The sequence below is a fragment of the Mangifera indica genome, chromosome 1, assembly GCF_011075055.1.
Source record: "Mangifera indica cultivar Alphonso chromosome 1, CATAS_Mindica_2.1, whole genome shotgun sequence".
Lineage (NCBI taxonomy): Eukaryota > Viridiplantae > Streptophyta > Magnoliopsida > Sapindales > Anacardiaceae > Mangifera > Mangifera indica.
In genome coordinates, this window is record NC_058137.1 from 20,796,695 (window position 1) to 20,818,080 (window position 21,386).

The 21,386-nt window shown below is 30.4% G+C and overlaps 1 protein-coding gene across 13 annotated transcripts; it reads left to right on the plus strand.

Annotated features, from left to right (window-relative positions):
- The first annotated feature begins 135 nt into the window (after positions 1–135).
- Positions 136–9,351, plus strand: LOC123226499 (zinc finger BED domain-containing protein RICESLEEPER 2-like). Of its 13 annotated transcripts, XM_044651093.1 has the most exons (12): positions 136–333; positions 1,129–1,398; positions 2,751–4,455; positions 5,392–5,949; positions 6,056–6,454; positions 6,566–7,233; positions 7,347–7,522; positions 7,603–8,009; positions 8,111–8,556; positions 8,637–8,692; positions 8,824–8,966; positions 9,096–9,351. In XM_044651093.1, the coding sequence occupies exons 3-9, from the start codon at positions 4,324–4,326 to the stop codon at positions 8,147–8,149; spliced, it is 2,379 nt and encodes a 792-aa protein (XP_044507028.1). In that variant the 5' UTR covers positions 136–333; positions 1,129–1,398; positions 2,751–4,323; the 3' UTR covers positions 8,150–8,556; positions 8,637–8,692; positions 8,824–8,966; positions 9,096–9,351. The 13 variants fall into 13 exon arrangements, with proteins under 13 accessions (XP_044507028.1, XP_044506990.1, XP_044506971.1 ...); XM_044651055.1 differs by having other exon boundaries at positions 8,111–8,692; XM_044651036.1 differs by lacking the exon at positions 8,637–8,692 and having other exon boundaries at positions 8,111–8,563.
- The last annotated feature ends 12,035 nt before the right edge of the window (positions 9,352–21,386 follow it).

Genomic DNA, 21,386 nt, shown 5'->3' on the forward strand with positions numbered 1-21,386 from the left:
ACACATCTCATGTGTTTAACATGGCTTTAAGGATTACAAGTTTAATCTTTTGAGTTGGGATTGTGACCGAGTTGAGTGAAAATGCATTAAGAAAAGGAGAGTAATATTTGAGTAATGTTATATATTTAACTTTTTTTCAAACGTACCTCCGACACTCACTCTACTTCCTCTTGGAAAACAAAATTGGCAAGTACTCCTGGTTATTTAGGGTCTCCCAAAATGTGTTAAAAATTGATGCTCAGTCTTGACCAACAAAGCGCCAGAATATTAAATCTAACAGTTCTCCAGTGAATCGACCCTCTCAGCTAAGATATTTTGATCACGCCCGCTCAGGTCAGCTTCGACGAGTTTCACATCGAGAGCAGTCTATGAGTTCGTATTATTAGAATTTGGTTTGTTACGATTTTTGTTGATATTGACTTGTTTTTATTATATATTTTTTTAATGTTGGGATTTTGGAATCCACAACCGTTGTTTCTATTTACTTTGATGAATCAATGAAATACAGGTCTGGAGCTTTATTAAGAATTGGGGTAATTTTTGTTGCTGTGCTTACTTCTTGATTTTTGAACTTTATAAATTAATGTTTGCGTTGAAGTAGATAAAGATCTATCTGAGAAATTTACAAGTTAAATGTCATATAATGATGGTGTAAGAACAGATGATTATGCAATGACTGCACTTTTAGTGATTGGATCAGTGCTATGTTATTGGTTAAATTTGATCGTATGTGTGGATTAGGAACCTTTTTCATTTTTGAAGTACTTAGTGTTGTTTATTACTTTTTTTTTTTTGACATTTAATTGTCTGATGTTAGTTAGTAAACATGTGGTTTAAGCTGGTTGGTTATCAAATTACAAGTCTCAAGATGTAGCTTGATTGCAAATGAACAAATATAACACAATGTTGCACTGAAGGGACAATTCTTCAACAAGAGTAGATCAGAAGTGAAGTCAAGTTATCTAAATTTTGAGTATTTCAGAGTAATGATTTAGGTGTTTACCCATATGATTTTGGTAGGAAGTGTGGATTGTGGACTATCTTTTGTTCTTTTTGTCTCCATGAATCAATAGACTATTGTGACAAAATAATAATAATATCATATCATCTTCTTTTACCTTGTGCTAGGTTGGAACTTTAACTTTTGGAGAAGTTTAAGGGATAGAGTTAATCAAGAACTCAAGCCTCGTAGATTTGGTGGACCAAGTTTTTCTTGTTGGAATAAGAGAGGATTGAAGAGTTTGGAAGCTCAACCATTCCAGTATGTTTTTTTACAACTCTTTCTTCAATTGGTTAGCCGATGGTGATGTTCTTAGACTTTTTCAACAAGCCCATGTGATTTTAGAAGCCAAATGGTTTATACAGTCAATATTTTTGCTTGGACTTGGAAAAATTAATGTAAGTGATGTTGGTCAAAGAAAGTTTTTGAATTGGTATCTATCCCCCTCTTGTTGTCTTTTGTGCAAAAGGAGCATGAAAACTTATGAGCATGGATTACACATTTTATCTATGTGTTGTTTGAGTAGATACTCTATCAAAGACTTTTGTTTCTAGGCTTATTGATCAATTGAAAGAATTGTGTGCTTTTCAACAAGCAAGTGATTAAGCTATTTATTCTATATGCTTGATGACCTATTTCTTCTTATTATGTGTAAGTATGGAAAATTATAAATTTCTTGAATTTGTATCTTAATTACTTCTTTGGTTTTTGAATATCAATTTTATAGACATAACTTGAGGTTAATTCATATGGACATTGCATCAATAATCTGATCGATTGCCTGTTTAGATAATTTCTAAATTATTACTCAGCTTAATAGATATTATTGTAAATAATATGATGGTGATTAACTTTACGTGGTCTCATGCATTTTAGATGGTAAATTTACCAATTGAATATGTATTATTGCTATGAGGATTAAGGAAAATTTTATAACATTGGTTCTCTTGTTTAAGTCATTCAAATATATCTAAAATATAATACATTGTAGGTTGTTCAATTTGTTATTGACCAACTTTATCCATTCTGAAATATGAAAAAAAAAAACTTCTCTTAGGGGTTGTTTGATTTGGGTGACCTTTGATTACCTCTGTAATTTATCTTTATTATTGGTATTATGTTGTTTGGTTTGTTAGATAATAAAATATTTTAATAATTTTTTATTACTAAGTTGATATGACATATAATATAGGATAATTTGATTATCATCTCCATTTTAGATATTAAAATATTACTAAAGTAATCTTAATTTTATTACAATTTTATCTTTGCTTATTAAATGTTTAGATTAAAAATTCCTTTGTTTTCAATTAAAATTAACAGTAACATAGAAAATATTTTAGAAAAAGAATAGATTGGTAATAAAATCACAGCTATAAAAAAATAATTTAATTGATTAATTTCACTATATGACAATGGAAAAAAAATCCAAACATAGTATTCACGTCAAGAATAATTAAAAAAATACATAAAACAAATACTTTTACATAAGACATGTTAGTTTAACTAAACATAATACTAATTTATATCCTTTGATCTTTTATGGACATTTAAGTAAAATAATATTTTTGTATTATTTTATTACTGTCAGTTAAACACAATAATTATTTATATATGTTAATTTTACTAAACATAGTAATAATTTATATTTAGTAATCTTTAAAGTAATATATTTTTACGGTAATATTTCATTTTTGGTAATGAAAGATTACCTAAAACTAAATGCACCTTTATTGTTTTCTTTGTCTAGGAACCTCTCATAGTAATACTGTCAGACAGCTAGCCTTGAATTCAAGTTGAGCTCGTTTGCTATCTCGGTTCGATCAAGTTGAAATGAATTGATGGGAAATGAGCTCAAGCTCGAGCTTGGTGTGTGATGGCTCTAGGTTTATGTTGTTTGGCTTGTGAGTCAAGTGCAAATGAAAGTTAAATGATAATATTTTGTTAAATTCAAAACAATATTGTTTTGAGCTGTTGTGTACATTGTGTTAGCATAGGAAAATGACTTTATTTTATTCTAAGTTCAACAGATGCAATTTTGTTCTTCAATTCCAGTTCGACACTTTCTCTTCACAAGTAATGTAGATGCTAACTCAATCTCTCAAACACCGATTCTCCCAACGTAAAGCAACTTGCATCATGGACCAAATTTAGAGTTTGTTTGTCTCTTTTTTTAATTCACTGTCTACCAACGGTAACATATTTTATGTCTTGTGAGTCTTTTGGTTGTTATATTGGATTGCCAAGAGGGGTTGTGCATGTTTATTATGATTTGGGGATGGTGAAATGTTTGATTCAAGGGGTAACTTAGTTTTGAATATTGTCATGTTTGATCATAATATGGTGTTTGTGGCCGTCCTAGGAAGTAGGGTGTTTTTGTATGAAATTTTGATGAATGGGGACTTGGTAAATGTTGTGGTTGGGGTTGAACTTAGTGCTTTAACTCTATTGTAGTGTTTATACTGTAGGGTATGTGATAGGACAATGGGTGCACAAGAATAAGGGTGAGATTCAAATCAAAAGATCAAGGCTATGTGTTTAGGTAGAGCAAACTAAGGAAAGGACCACAGAACATGTGAGGAGAATGAGGGGCAAAAGAGGGGAGACAAATAATGTAAAAAGAAACAAAAATAGAAGAGTAAGGGGGATATTGTTTTGGGTATTAGGCATTCTTTGGGTGGAAGAGGAGGTCTGCGGCTGCTCGAACTCTTGAAATTTATCCATTCGTTGACTGTTTTGGGTTGAGAGTAGTCGGATTTTAGTATGAGTGTCTAAATTGTTGTTTTGCCAAGTGATATAAATAAAATCAAATTATTATTCTTTAGTTTGCCGGTGTTTTTTTGTGTGATTGACTGTGGTTGGATGGTGTTATTGTTCTGTTTGGTTGAGAATTGTTGGAGGTCTCTATCAAAAGTGGTATTAGAGCTCATGATTTTGAGGATGAAAAGAGTAGATATCATAAAGGATGACAGTGGAAGATGGAGGTTTGTCCAACGACTAATGTAGTTGGAAATTTGGAAGATGTGGGAGAACAAAATCTGTTTTCGTTGTGAATGCAAGGAAGAATGGAACTATGACTATAAATCCAAGTCATGAGTTGTTTTTGTGATGAAGGAAGACAATTTGGATGATGATGATATCCTAATCATATTCTATGAGGAAACAAAGAGGAAAGAAGCTGGTTTGGCTGAGATAAGCGTGTTTGGCAAAAAAGCAGTTGAATCCGATGACCAAAAGTGTAAACTGGAGGAATCTGGTGAGATTGGGTGACCGGAATCTCTTCGTTCACCTGGAGGCCTGGTTCAAATGGTACAAAGATAAGGATGGAAAAAAACGAAGGTGTGAGAAGAAAAGGAGAAGAAGACATGGTGTTGAAACAAGAAGTGAGCGGACAAAAAGATATGGTACCAAAACTGGAAGAAATTATGGAGGAAAAAGACATGAAGAGGGATAAGGTGAATTGACCCAACCCATTTTGACTTAAATCCACCCTTGAAAAAGATATGGTCCTTGAATCCCGGATTTATCCATTTGTTGACTTTTTTGGGTAGAGAGTAGTCAAATTGCATTAGGAGTGTCAAAATTGTTGTCTTGCTAAATGATACAAGTAAAATCAGATTATTGTTTTTTCAGTTTGCCCTTTGCTTTGTGTGTAATTGATTGTGGTTGGATTGTGTTATTGTTGTGTTTGGTGGAGGATTACAGGAGGTCTCTATCAGTATAATGTAGTCTTATCACATTAATCCAATAGTAGCAAAAATTCTGGAGGGAATAAAATCTTTTTGATTGGATAAAAAATGAGTGATGGCATGTATCTATTAATATACAACACAAAAATAAATAATGATAAATAAATAAATACCAAACCAAAAAAATTTAAAGTATTCACATTCTTTTTATGAAATGGTTTTGCCCACAACATTCCACCTATAAAATAATATATATCAACCAATTCTCTCCTTTCTTATTCAGAAAGAATATATTTGCTGGGAAATCCCACCTTGACACATAGATTATACTGAGTTAGTTTTGATTATATTTTGCTGGGAAGTTTAATATTTATTTGGATTTTGATCATGATAGTTGAATGTTTTTATTGTATTACATTGAATTTGTGTAGTGATTTTGTTGTTTTAACTTTAATGTGTGGTGGTCTATATGGCCTATAATATCAATTCATGAAGAATATCATCTTTATAAACAGATGGTTGACGATGGAAAATATATGCATGCAATAATGATTGGATTTCTTTCTTTTAGGATGAAAAGGTTTAGTTATCTGAATTATCGACATATTGTATTCATAATGAAGTTGTCAACCATTCATATAATTTTCCCACATTTATGAGAATAGGTATTTACATTTTTTCATTTGTGAATTGATTAACAAGATGGACCCAAGAAAGATTGATACAGTACTTCCAAGTCAAGCTTTATCCCATGCCTCCGTTGGTAGCAGTATTTCCCCTTTGTGTGCATCAACGAAAGGTAAGATAATACAAATTGAAGGACCACATACCAGTGTTGCAATAGATGATGTCAAGGTGGATATGGCATTGGTTGAAAATTTTGATGCTTCTAATTATGAAGATGTAAGGGAATTACAATTTGAAAGAACTACAAAAGCACATGCTCTTGATATTCAGCCAAGCAAGAGAAGAAAGACTTCAGCTGTGTGGGAGTGCTTTTCAGAGGAGTTGTGTGTAGGGGATACAAAATATGCTGTTTGTAAGTACTGTAAGAAAAGGTTGAAAATGCAGAAGACTAGGACTACTACCCACCTAGCACGACATATTTCACAATGTGTTGAAAGGAAGAAGGCATTGGGAAAGAAAATTCTCCAAGGTGGGCAATTGGTGCTAGGGTTTAAGCCTTTGAAGTCACGGATTCCTGACTCCCTTTCTAACCCCCCTATATTGAAGATGAACTCTAAATATGATCACAAAAAGGTAAAGTCGCAATAACTTTATGCTTATAGTTATTTAATTTTTTACATAAATTTGTTAATTACATTAATATAGTCTTAATAATATACAAAAATGATTGATGTTGTAGGTTAGAGAGGCAATGGCTCACATGATTTTAATGGATGAGTTGTCATTTAAGATGGTTGAGCATGTGGGCTTCAATTTCTTTTGTCGCAGTCTTCAGCCTATGTACGAGAAAATTGGAAAAAAGCAAGCAAAGGTGGATTGCCAAAGAGTTGTTGACATTGAAATAGTGAGTTTGAAGAAGATTTTTGCAAATGTACCAAGGATCAGTGTCACTATTGACCTGTGGAAGTCGGATGCACAAAACATCGAGTACATGGTGATCACCGCACATTGGGTGGACCAGACATGGTCGCTAAATAAGAGAATCATAAATTTTGTCCATTTGCCTCCCCCAAGGAGAGGAGTAGACATTGCAAAGGCAATGTTTAGTTGTTTCAAGGACTGGGGAATTGAAAATAAGGTAACTTCCACTTGAATGTTTGCTTGTAATTAATTTCAAGATTACATAGCATTTTGAATTTTCAAGATTATTGTCGGCAATCATATTTTTGCTCACTTGTTATATTGACAGGTGCACACTATCACAGTAGACAACACTAGTACCAATGATATATGCGTTTCAAAGTTAAAAGCAAATTTTGATATGCCTAGGAGGCTATTGTGTGATGGAAAATTCTTCCATGTTAGGTGCATAACCCACATAGTGAATCTCTTGGTCCAGGATGGGCTGACTGAGATTAAGAGCATTATTGAAAAAATTCAGGAGAGTGTTAAGTACATCAAAGCAAGTGAGGCGAGGCAACTTGCATTTTTTGAGATTGCGCAACATTATGGGATAAAAGAAAGGAAACTCATCTTGGATTGCCCCACTAGGTGGAACAGCACGTATAATATGCTTAGTACATTGTTGAGGTTTAGAGAGGTGTTCCCTATGTACGGCTGCGTGGACGAGAGTTATATGATTTATTGCCCTTTGAGGGAAGAGTGGAATAGAGTAGCTGTCGTGTGTGAGTTTTTGGAGATTTTCAATGACATAACCAAGATAGTCGCAAAATTAGAGTATCCCACGTCTAATTTCTATTTCATTGAGGTAATTAGGATTAAGGGGATCCTCTCGGTGCGGGAATTCGATCCTGATCCGTGTTTGGCAAGTATGGTGACCAAAATGGCAACTAAGTTTGACAAGTATTGGCGGGATGTAAATGTGTTGATGGCTATTGCTGGCATTATGGATCCAAGGTAAATAACTTGGGATTCATTGTAATTTTTTCTTCTTTTTACATATTTTGTTTTCATCATTCGGATGACGATTTGACTTATTACTAACTCGTGTATATTTGTGATTACTCCAGGATTAAGTTTAGTCTGATTGAGCTTTTTTTTCCCAATTTATTTGGTGAATATAAAGCCAAGGAAGAGATACAAAATGTTCGGAAGACACTTGAAGCATTATATGGCGAATATGTGGACATTCTTTCCTTGGAAAATCCAAGCATCACTCAGTCACAGACACAGTCACCTGCATCAAGTAGAATATATTTTTTTTAAAAAATTTGCTAAACATGTAACAGGAAATGTTAAGCTTTTATTTGCATTTCAACATTGTAGGCCAAACTTGCAGCTCTCGGACTGCGCCAGGTAAATCAGTTGCAAGTAAAAGCTGGCAGCGATTATGGGAGTTCAAGAGGAAGATGGAATCGAAACTAGCTAAGAAGTCGGAGTTGGAAATGTACCTGGAAGATAGTTGTGTAGAGATCGCTGAGGATTCATACGCAACAGATTTCAATGCACTTCAATGGTGGCAAGACAATCAGAGTAAGTACAAAGTGCTTTCACGTATGGCGGCTGAAATCTTGGCAATTCCGTTCTCCACTGTGGCCTCCAAATGTGCGTTCAATGTTGGTTCTAGAGTTATTGACCCTTATAGAGCATCTCTAGCTCCAAAAACTGTAAATATGCTCATTTGTGGAGGTGACTGGTTACAGGCCATGCATTGGGTGAAAAAACCTGTAAAGGTAGTCAATGAATTTCAACCAATGTCATTTCCTTCCACTTATCACTCATTTCAGTGGTTGACAATCAAATTTACTTATATCTAAAATTTATTTTTATGAAGATTGACAATGAAGCTGAGGTTACATTGCCACTGAAATGAAGACAGTTATGGACAATTTTAGCTATGTACAATTTCAGGTGAATCATGCCTAGAACCCATCTACAAAAGGACTAGTTTCCTCCAAAGGGCGTATCTTATTTTCCTATCTCTTTTCACTGTAAGCAAACATTGTATTGAGAGGTTGAAAAGATAGAACAAAGGCAGTGAAGAGGCATTAATTGCAAAAGTTGGCATTTATAGTGTAACAAGAAGTGATTGCTTTATCTTGGAAAAAACTTTGGTTTATATTTTCTCATAGTTCAATTCAACTACAGCATGTGGTTGTATTGGTAAATGGGGAACAATATTATGGAGCGAAGGCCAGTCTAAACATTCAAAATTCAGCTTGTCACAAATATAGATAATCTCCGGTTCATTTGACAATGATCTCAACACCATTGAAGCAGGTTTGCAGTTAAGTTTCACATCTGAAAGTTCAAGATATCCGAAATCATCAGTTTCATTATTATTTCCTTTTTGTGTTTAGGATATTATGGACTTTCAAATGATTCTAAGAAGCCATTACATTCATGTTTCAATCAGGTTACCCAGCATTATATGGAGATAACTATCCTATTCTTCAAATTTTGGACTGAGTATTATGTAGTTCTCTTATTATTGTTCCTTAATTTGAACAATAATTAATTACCCTTATTGATTTTGTAATTTTACAGACTGAAGCATACCAAGAGTCTGGATGCTACAATCTACTCTCCTCTGCCTTTGTCCAAATCAACAACAAGATTGCCGATGGAGTTGCATTAACTCCAAGATCGTCCTACAGCTGAGGACAATTTTATATTGGTTTCTTGATTTGGTAGGTAACTAAGAACATTGAATAAGAGTAAAGTATAAGATAATGCTATAAAAATGATGTGAAGTAATTTCAATTCTGTCATTGGTTAATTTCTGGGTTTTTCTTGTGATTTCACCCCACTGTTGGCAGTATATGGCATTACCATGGAGGCTGTGTTGTGGGAAAAGCAGGCGATGTGATTGGCAATTGGCATTGATGCTCTCGGAATTGTTGATGGATCAAAATTTAACATACCACCAAAAATGAATCCTCAGGGTACCTTGATGAGCTGATGGTTGAAAGGTAATTAAGTTGCTGTTGTATGTTATACCTATATACTCAGTTGATGGCATACTTGTAAATTAACTAACTTATAGACTTGTGAATGTAGTCTCTTTAATACTAATTTCTGCTTTAAATGTTATCATAACAGGAAAAGCCTTGAAAATGCACTACCCTTTCCTCTCTCTCTCTTTTTATACCATATATATGTATGAATTTATTGCCTTTTTCTTTTTATAATTATCATTAGGATGGATGATTACTGTAGGGATGGCAAGGCACTATTTGGGTTGTGGGACAATCATGCCATTACTTGATTCCTGCATGAGTTGTGTTCACCCACTTCAATCCACTTCTAATATTGATTCATTATTTTGTTCAACAATTACTAAATGTTTAAGATGATGATGATGATGATTATTATTATTATTATAACAGATTTTAAAATTAGGGAATTATTTATATTCTCCTAAGGGACCCTCAACTGAACCCATTTGAGATTATAATTTGTATCAAACGCTATTTGAATGCAAATCTTCAAAATTAAGACTTTCCTAGAAAAATTGTTTGCAGCCTTGCTGGTAATTTTTGGACTCAATTCATTTATTTATATGTATGCTTTAAAGTATAGGGCTTACAGTTAAGCTAATATCACATGGAATGTTTTCATGTGTTAAGGTTATTTCAAGATTGGAAACAACTTGCTTGTTCTTCACTTACCCATTTTTAAAAAAGAAGAAAGACCTTGCCTCTTCTTCTTCTTCTTCTTCTAAAATGCTTTGTACTTTTGTAAGTTGTATTTAAAGAAGTCCTGGCTATTAATGAAACAAATGTTATTTAGAGTGTGTTTGGAGTGTTGTTAAAAAATTAAAATCAATATGGTTTTAACTATAACAGCAACTTTTTTTTTTTTGGGTAACTTCTAAAACTGAAATAACCTGACTTATAAAAGGACTTAAAAGCTTTTTCCAATCTATAATCTGATTTTGTAATATTAGAAAAAAAAATATACTTAAATATTTCGTTTAATTACTTTAGTTGATTAAATATGATTTTTGTAATTAAAAAAATAAAAATAAAAATATTTTTTTATAAGTAATTAATTAAAAGGTTTTATAAATATGATAGAGATTTGAATATATATTTTTTTTGAAAATTTTAATTTTTTATTTAAAAAAAAAAGGAAAGAAAAATACTTAAACAAGGAAGGTTTGTCTTTTTAAGTCTATTTACATTTAAAATTAAAAAGAAAAACCAATTTGTATATTAGAGTTTTAGAAATCAAAAACAAATTTGAGTTTATGATGTAATAAGCACACAAAAATTAATATTAAAGTTGATTATTTTCAAAATTAAGAAAAGAGTTATTAAACTTAAAATTGCAATCATGCCATGGAGATTCTACTGCATCGGCAAAGATGATGTCGTACATAAGCATATTTCTTGTGGTACCCGATTGTGATTCTGCAGAATTAAATAATAACGAAAAGTCATCCTTGTAACTTGGAAAATTTGTAAGAATAATTCCCGCTAGTCGTCGTTTTGTTATTATAAAGAATTAAATTAATAAAAATATTTAAAAAATTATAAATTCATCATAATTTTTTTTTAAGAGTTAAAAATCAATAATTTTTTTCACTCAAAATTTAAAAAATCATTATTTTTCTTTTAGGGTTTATATTTTTCCCTTAATGCTCATTCGACGATTGAAGTTTCTCTCATCTCTTAGATGAGGACGAATTGTCAATTGACAGGAGATTGATCGATGATTCGTCAATTGATCTATGTATCGATCGACATATAGATCGATCGACGTAATCTATGCGATGTATAGATTCTCATTAATGAATCATCAATCGACCTCTTATCAGTTGACGATTTGTCCTTGTTTGAGAGAAAGGGGGAGGAGATTGATCAGTTCCGGTTGCCAGAGAAGCGCAACAGAGAAAATACAAACCCTATAAGAAAAACTGTGATTTTTAAAACTTTGGATAAGGGGAAAGGTGGGAGAGAAATTATTACTTTTTAAACTTGAAAGAAAAATGTGATGAATTTCTAATTTTTTCAAATATGTTTATTAATTTAATAAAATAATAAATATTTAAAATTTTGATAATTAACAAGTGAAAAATTAAGTTTGTATTAAACCTTAAATGGAAAATAGTCATTTGGCCTAAGAAAAAACCCAACAACATTCCAAGTTGGATAAAAATGCAGGGCACACTACATAGTGCTTCACAAGCTTTAACCTAATAAAAATAAAAGGCCAACAAGCTCCATGCGTTCACTTTTGTCTATAGAAAGGACCATTTTCAGCTTTCACAAAACAATGACACACAGTCTGGGAGTAAAGAAACATTCGACACTTTGATGTAAAAGAAGCAAAATTTAATGCGCTGCCCACTCTCTTTTACTCTTTTTTCGAAACAAAAGCATATTTGACTTGTAATATTCCCCGCAAGTTCTTCATTTTCTTTTGGTCAAAGCACTATTTCCCACCCAAAGTATGCTTTTTTTTTTCAAATTCCCCCATTAACTTTGAAAATCCTATTTACCCACCCATGGGCCTTTAAAATTAATTGAGTCCATTAGTTATATTATTTTCCCTTCCTAAACCCTAAAAGCTAATAATTTTTCTAACCCAAGTTTTCAAAAACTATATTTTTCCCTTAGGGTTTTCAATTTTCAGATTCAATTTTTTCAGTGATAATTGATGATCTCTAAACACCTACTCTCTCTCTCTGACGACTCCTCCTTTTGGACATACATCTTTTGACGCTCTGTGGCATTGTCATCAATGAAGAAGATGCATCTTTGTCGAGATGAAGACGACTCGTCTTCGTTCAGAAACGAAGATGACTCATCTTTGTTCAGAGATGAAGACGTATCGTCTTCATCGACGATGATGTCAAGGAGGGGGAGACTCCGTACAATCAAAAAGAGGAGATGCCAGGGAAGAAGAGACATCGCTTGGAGATCGTTGTTCATTGTCGAAAAATTTAATCTAAAAGTTTGGAAACCCTGGGGGAAAAATGTTGTTTTTGAAAACTTGGGTTGAAGAAAATTGTTAATTTTTAGGATTTAGGGAGAAAATAAAATCAAATTTAAGTTTATTTTTAATATTATAGATAAAATGATGATTTTACCCTTAAATTTTTTTTTTTAACAATCTATGAGTGAATAAATGAGATTTTCAAAGGTAACAGAGAAAATTTGGAAAAAAAACATACTTTGGGTGGGACATAGTCCTTTGGCCTTTTCTTTTGAATATTAGTAGGGGCAGGGGATCTTTCTAAAACTATTATAGTATGTATCAATTTTTCTTGGATTCATCAAGCATTAATAAGTTGTTTAAGTAATTATAAATTAAAATGAAAAATGAAAAAATTCAAAGTGGGTTAGATAGGTTTCACATCAGACAATATTGTAAATTTAAAGGGATGGTATATTTAGTTTTGGCCAAACGATTATTTCCCACTCAATGTATGTTGCAATCTTAAGTTTCTATCCTTTAACTATGAAAACACCAAATACCTACCCATGATCGGTTAAATTTAACGAACCTTAACCCTTAAAAATTTAATCTCATTTCCCCCCCTAAAAGTTTAAAAACTAATATTTTTTCCTTAAACTAAGTTTAAAAAGATCATATTTCCCCCTAGGGTTTATTTCCAAACCCTTTCACTTTCTCCAGCACCATCGCCGACTGTCTTCCTCTCTTGACGGTTTCTCTTCCACCGATGACCCCCCTCAACTCCACTCCAACCATCCGGCGCAGAGAGACGTCGTCTGGGAAAAGAAATAGTCTTCCCATATGAAGATGACTCGTCTTCCCAGAGGACGACGAGTCATCTCGTCTTCCTCTGGAAAGACGATCATCTTCTCAGATGACGACAACTGGAAAGACGAATTACTTCGTCTTCCTTGATGAAGTTTTTTGTCTTCCACGACTTCTTCGACGTCGATCGGACGTCCAAATGGGAGGAAAAAGATCGCCACAAGGAGAGGATGCTTCGAGAGGGAGAGGTCGTCGGCAATGAAGTTGAAGATGTCACCGGAGATTTCAAAACGAAACCCTAGGGTGAAACTGTGATTTTTTAAAACTTACGCTGGGAAAAAATTTTAGTTTTTAAAGTTTAGGGGGGTAAAAGTATATTCTATTTTAGTTTATTTTTAATATTATAGAGAAAATAATGATTTTACCCTTATCACCGTTATAGTTTCGTTAAATTTAATCGGTCATAGGTGGGTGTTTGGTGTTTCCATAATTAAAGGGTGAAAACTTGAGATTACAGCATACCTTGGATGGGAAATAGTCGTTTGGCCTTTAGTTTTACTTTTGTGTTAAACATAGTCGAGACTAATCTATTGTACTTTCCTCAACCAAGAAACACATGATTCTGCATTCCATTTGGAATGCCTAGTGCCCACGACCTTAAATGGTTAATTCAAAAAAATAAAATAATAAAAAAGAGAGATATATTTTTGGTGAAAGATACAAACTTTGTTTATTTATGAGAAGGAATTTAAGTATATATATGATATATCATCATGTGATTAAATGATTTTGAATTAAATATAAAGTAATACTTAATCACATAATAACACATTATCTATATACTTAAATTATATACTAAAAATATATATAAATAATATCATTCGTTTGTTAGATAAAAATAAACATAACCTTCAATGTCATTAATTATTGTTTTGTTCTAATTAATAAATTAAGACATAACTTTTTACTAAGGTGGAAAATTATTGGATGATTGAACTTTTTTTTTTTAAATTTAAGACATTAAACTTTCAAATTTTTTATTGAAAAAATTAAACTTATATTTTGTTATACACAAATGAATTTAATATTTAAATGTACATTATGCCTTTCCGACAACTTTTTCTTTTTATAATGTATGTACTTATATGTTTGAAATTCTTTTAAGCAAAGTGATCTTTGTTGATATTAAACTCAACTTCCTTTTATTTTTTAAGTGTTTCATGTTTATGTAAATTCTTTTAATTGTAATTACGCCAAAACATTCAAATTAATTCAGATTGTATCGGATTATTTTCATGTAAACCCTAATACTATCCGATTTAATTTTGAGTCATGACAAATTGACCCAAAATAAATTTTAAACCGAAAAAAATATATCATCATGTAATTGTAAGTTATTTTATCTTTAATTTAAAATCACTTTTTTTTTACATAAGATGACACATTAATTGTATATTCAATTGAGTATTCAAAACTGTGTATACATAATATTACTCATAAGTAAAATATCAACATGAATTAATTAAAGGGTAATGAAAGAAGAATAAAGTTATTAATACAAATAAATTATATAAATTTATCTTAATGAATTAAGATAATTATTTGTGATTGAGTAATATAATAATTATTATTATTTTAATTTTAAAATTACTCAATCAAATATTATTATTTTAATTTATATAATTTATTTATATATAAAATATTCCTTATTTCGTGGACAATATTTTCATGGGCATCTACTCTACGAGACAGCATTAAATTGGATTTTAGAGACATGTTGAGGCACCTCAGGATTTGTGTGGCACTTATGTGAACCAAAATTAGAGTAATTGGACCATTTGAATGCCATTATTATTGCAAAAGTCACTTCTGATTTTTTTAAATTGTAGCTGAACATAGTGATTAGAGTTGAACCGAACTGAATTAGAGTTTAATTTAAATAAGATCAAATTTAAATTCGAATTTATCTCAAAATTGTTCAACTTCGATTCACTTGAGGAGAGCCAAGTTTGATTTTGATTTGAATTTAAATTTGACTAAACTTGATTTGGTATATCATTAAATAAAAACAATTAAAATAATCTTATTTTGATATATTTTAATTGAAATAATATTATTTTAATTAATTTATATTAAAATTTTTTAAACTTATGAATTTAATAAATCAAATAACTTTAAAACTTAAACTTAAATTTAAATTTTAATTCAAAAATATTTGACTCTTGTAATTGAATTCGAATTTGTTTAAACCCAAGTCTAAAGCACAGTGATTAAAAGAAATTAATTTAGGCCAAGGCACTATTTCCCACCCAAGGTATTCTGCATTTCCATGTTTCTCCCTTTAATTTTGATACTCCCAAATATCCACCCATGAGCAGTTAAAATTAATAGAACCCTAACATCTTAAAATTTTATCTCTTTTTGCTCTTCTAAACTTTGAAAACTAAAATTTTTCCCCAACCTAAGTTTTAAAAAATGATAGTTTCACCCTAGGGTTTCGTTTTGAAATCTCCGACGTCATCTCCTGCTCCATTGCTGGTGGCCTCTCTTTCCCGAAGCTTTCTCTCCCTTCGGTGGTCTCTCTCCTCCTATTTGAAAGCCCGATTGACGTTGAAAGAGCGATGGAAGACAAAGAAATTTCTCAGGGAAGACGAAGTTCTTCGTCCTTCCAGACGAAGATGAATCTATCGTCTTCGTCTTCGTCTTCCACCGTTTCTCTGAATTTGATCGGACGTCCAAATGGGAGGAGAGAGACCACCGGAGGGACAAGAAGCTTTGGGAGGGAGAGACCGTTGAAAATGGAGTCGCAGATTTCAAAACGAACTCCTAAGGTGAAACTATCATTTTTTAAAACTTAGACTGGAGAAAATTTTTAGTTTTTAAAATTTAGGAGGGCAATAAAAGATTATATTTTAATTTATTTTTAATATTATAAAAAAATAATAATTTTATATTTATTATCACTAATTTTAATTATTTATAAGTAAGTATTTAAGATTATCCAAATTAAAAGGAAGAAATTTAGGAATGCAACATGCCTAGGTGGAAAATAGTCCATTGGCCTTTAATTTAGTTCATGGGTGCTTTCTGGATTAATACATTAAATTTGTGGCAGAATTACGTACCATATAAATTGAAATCAGTACGGAGTGCCTGGATCGTTTTGGTCCTGAGAAAAAAATCAGAGTTCAGAGAGATAGTGGATCTTATAAGGCCACTTGGCGTTAAAATAGAGGTGTCCGGGTTAAATGGGCCCTAATAGCTTCTACCGATTTAGGCATTTTGCTTCTGACATTCCCAGTGCAAATTAGTTTTATTAAGGCCACGTGAGTATTTCTCACCTGATGTTTAGATTAATTTCAAAATCACATTTGTAATAAATAAAAAATTTAAACATTTATTTATTTATTTTTTATTAAATATAAAAATAAAATTATATTTAATAATAAAATTTGTATTTGATAAACTAAATAAAATAATAAAATATTTTATTTTAATAAAACAAATAAAATAATATCAATAATAAAAAATATATTACAGAGTAGTTCTGATCACAGTTCATGAATCGACGGTTTCAATTCGAAACTATCAGTTCACGATTCAAAAAAATAAGAATTTTGAATCGAAACCGTAATAGGATGGTTTGTAACAAGTTCAGAACTAACTATCCGGTTCATGACCTCGATTCGAAATCGATATTGAACCGTCAATTCTAATACACGACCCTGATTTATTTTTTAAATTATTAATTACAATAATTGAAAATTAAAAGAAAAGTTTGGACTTAATTTTTCAATTAAGTTTTCTACGTATTTTCTTGGGGTTTAGAAGAATCAAAACCTATGTAGTTTTCTTACCTTTACGTATTCGATAGCCGGTAGTACCCCCTACCTTATCATTCACCTCCGCTATCTTGACTGTTATTTCTCGTCATCGAACTATCTGTAGTTAAATCAAGTGATTTTTCATTGAAATTCATTTTTATATCTTGTTGGCGTAATTTGGCTATTTTCCAATCATCCACACATACTTGGGCTTCAATAAATTCAGGAGCCAAACTTGATTACCTCTCATCCAATATATTGCTCTCTTGACTAAAAGTTTGTTTTATTGCAATAGTTGATATTGGTGTTGTCAGGACTTGTTTAGCAATAGATGCTAATGTTGGAAAGATTGATGCATGTCAAATTCACCATTCTAGAACTAGAAAGTTTTTACCTATATTGCTGTTACCAAACTCAAAAATAGTAGTTAAATAAATATCAAGCTCCGAGGTGGAGCCTACTGTTTCTCTTGGTCTTTTGCCCCTTTGCATCATAATATGATCACTTTAACTCATATTTTGGGTTGATGATGGGGCAATAAGTGGTAAAGAGGAAGAAGAACCACCTTGGTTACCATAAATTAATGAATATTCAACATAAATTTCTTTAATTAAATTCATAATGTTAGTTATAGTTAATGGAATATTAACTTCATTATCAAAATCTAATTGTAAACATTCATAATATAAAATCAAATAATCTGTAATACCATCTAATTTAAATTTAGGGTCAAAAAAACAAGCAACAAGAAAATTTCTGGAATTGTTTTATAGTAAGTAAACCATTTTGTTTTCATTAAAACAATAGTTTCTTCAAGAATAATATCTTGCTCGGCTTCCTGTAAAGCCTCGATAATATTAACGACTTTATTTAAAAACAAATGAGAAGTGGGATAATAAACCTCACTTAAAGTATATGTTGCATTATTAAAATTTCTTAATACATTTAAAATTGTTTTACAAATATCCCAATGTTGGGGATATATTGTAATTTGTGGCACATTTTGTGAAATAAATGAGCACAATAAATCCCTATAATCAAAAGACTAGTTGAGTAATTCATATGTTGAATTCCAATGAGTCAACACATCTTTAGGAAATATTTTTGGTTTTCTATCATGTTGTTTACAAAATTTACCTCATTTTTTTTTATAGTTTGGGGATATGTCCATAAATATAAAATTGTTGTTTTTATTGGACTAATATAATTATTAAGACAATTTAAATCATCATGTACATATAAATTTAATACATGATATATACATCTAATAAGAAAAAATCTACCACCTAAATTGAGTTTACAAATTTTAATTAAATCAGTTATTGACGCCGTATTTGAACGTGCATTATCAAATGAAATTGAAAAAATTTTATAAACTAATTTATATTCTTCTAATATTTTTTTAATTATTCTATAAATATTATCAGTTGTATGTCGGTCATCAAACACCGTAAATGCTAAAATTCTTTTTTGTAATTGAAAATGATCATCTATCCAATAACAAGTTATATCCATATAAGAGTGAATTTGCCAATGATCACTCTAAATATTACTACATATATATACATGTCCATCAAAATTTGTAAAAAATTGAATTAATTCTCTTTTTTGTTTTTTATATAAACTAAATAATGTTCTTTTTAATGTGTTTCTTGTAATAGTTTTATGTGCAGGATTTAATGCAGTTTTACAATAATTATTAAAACTTAAATTTTCACTAAAATTAATTGCTAAATGATCTATTGCTACCAGTTGTGCAAATTCTTCCTTACTTTTATTATCACTATAAATAAATAAAGATTTATGTGTAGAATCATACCTGATTATTTGTGTTTGACCTCTACTTTGCCCTATTTTTTCTAGATGTTTTGACTCCAAGTGCCTTTTAAACATCTCGTATCCATCTTCTTGTTTGAATTTATAAATTTGCTTACAATAATTGCAAGTAACTTATAAATTACCATCTTCTTTTTGTATTTTCTTAAAATGAATCTTGAAAATATCGAATGTAGGAATTTTTTGGGAGTGTTGTTCTATCTCCACCTGTTATTGATGTTGTTGTTGTTGCTCCATCTCTATATAGTGACTTTCACTTTCTTATGTTGAAAAATCATCTATAAATTGATTTTCATTCACATTTGATTTATGTGAATATTGACTAAATCCTCTATTACCAGAAGATTTCCACTACTTGCCATTTTTTGATAATAAATAAATTTAATTATATAAATAAATTATATGATTAATTATGAAAGATAATAAAAAAATAATAAATAAAATTAATTATATGATTAAATTCTATAATTAATTATGAATTGTATAATAGAAATAAAAATTAGAATTAATAAAAAATAAAGAAAAAATTTAACTAAATTTGAGAGAATTTGATTGAAAAATTGAGAGAATATTAAAAATTGAAAGAATGAGAATGAAAGTAAATGAGAGAGTTTGAAGGATTTAGCGGGAGAGTTGAGAGATTTAATAGATATATATAGGGAAAATAAAAAAAAAAAATTTAAAAGGGCGGGTGTGAAAATGAAGTTTAGAATTTTTGTAGGGGACCAACGGTCCCTGCAAAAATTCTGCAATATGCAAGGGACCAACGGTCCCCTAAAAAAATTCTGCAATATGCAGGGGACCGTTGTCCCCTGCATATTTGGAGGGAACCGTTGGTTCCTTCTTTTTAAATTTAAAAAAATGAAAAAATTAAAATTGCTTATTCAGAAGATGTAAACCGTCGATTTAACTGTCGGTTCATAAATCGGATGTAAACTAATGGTTTTACGGTTTAAAATTAGATAAATCGAAACCAAACCGTCAAAATTCGGTTCTGGTTTTACCAATTCCGATTCTAGTTTTATCCGAACCGATTTTGATCTAATTCACGAGTCAAATCGATCCATAGCTAGTTCTATTATAGAGTAATCTTTTATTACTATTAACCACACCCATTATGTTGGATGACATCAATGAAAGATTGTATATTGTTGTACGACCCATTGGCGCTGACATCACTCTCCACTCCATAATGCAGCATGAATCAAATTGCTTCATGCGTGTGTTCTATTACTGTAATACGTGTCCCTTATCATTGTCCTTTTGATTCTTGGTAGCTATATTAACCGAGTTATGGTTCCTTTTGCCATTGTGCATAAGATTGTTCATGCATACTCCTTCCCTATTTAACCAAAAATCTAATTATCTATAAGAGCAATGATATATATAAAACTTTATATATAAACAATAATTTATCATCATATAATTAAATAATTTTAAATTAAAGATAAAACTATATATAATCATATGATAATATGTCAATATTTATGCTCATAATTTTATTATATCTGTAAACTATATATACGCACTTGTAGCTTAATAGTTAATACATCCTAATCTAAATTAGTAAGTAAATAATGATTAATTTTCTCCTAATATAATGTGTGCAAAATCAAACCTAGATTTACTTACCCAAAAAAAATAAAACCAAGATCCCAATTCTTTTTGGCCGAATTATATGTCCCACCTAAGGTTTGATGAACTGATATATTACCCTACTTAAGTTTGAAAATGCTAATGTTCATTCATCCATTAAACTCAACTATTAATTAAAAAACTCAACAGACATTTATGTTATTTTATTCAAATATTATAATAGAAGTGTATTGTGGGTGTCAATTTTAATTTTTAAAACTTGCTAAGGGTAAATAAATAATTTTCATATTTTATTAAGAAATTACATATTCATCATATATATTTTGAAAATAGAATATAGCCTTAATAATTTATAATATGACATTTATATCCCTTACTTATTGTGTATTTTGGAAATATAACTATCAATTTTAAAACTATTGAGAGATATATAAAAAATTTTAAAAATTTCAAAAACACTTTTAAAACTTTTTCTATTTTCAAAACACCAATTAAAATTTTATCAACACCCCTATTATTTTTTAAAATGATATTTACCACCAAACTTATGATTAAACATAATTGATATCTCTATCTATTTTTGTATCAATAATTTTTTCAGTAGTTTTAATTGAAATTAATATAAACTAGGATATAAAATCATTTAATAAATTTTGGGAGTAGAGTATTATTTAGTTTGAGGGCTTTTCAATAATTTTATTAAAAAAATTATGATAATTTGTTAAAAAATTTAATAGATGAGTGATAAATTAGTTTTTTCAAATTTAACAGGTGGGAATTTGTTTAGGCAAACGTTGGGTGGGAAATAGTCATTTGGCCTTTATTTTTCCATATTCTTCAAGCATTAATTTGCCAAAAACATTGTCAAGTCCCGAAAAAAATTAGCAAAAAAGGAAAACTATAATTTACCACACAAAATTGGAAACTAAAATTAATGAATAATTTATTTTCCGTTACCAGAAAAAAATTGCTATAATTAAATTCATCCTTATCAAACCAAAAATTCTTTTAAAGAGAAACAAAATAACCCTAATAATTCTTACGCATGCCATGAAGCCTCTAACTTCTTATAACCGCTACAAAAATTAACAAGTGTTTGAAAGAGTTAATAATTCTTTATCCATT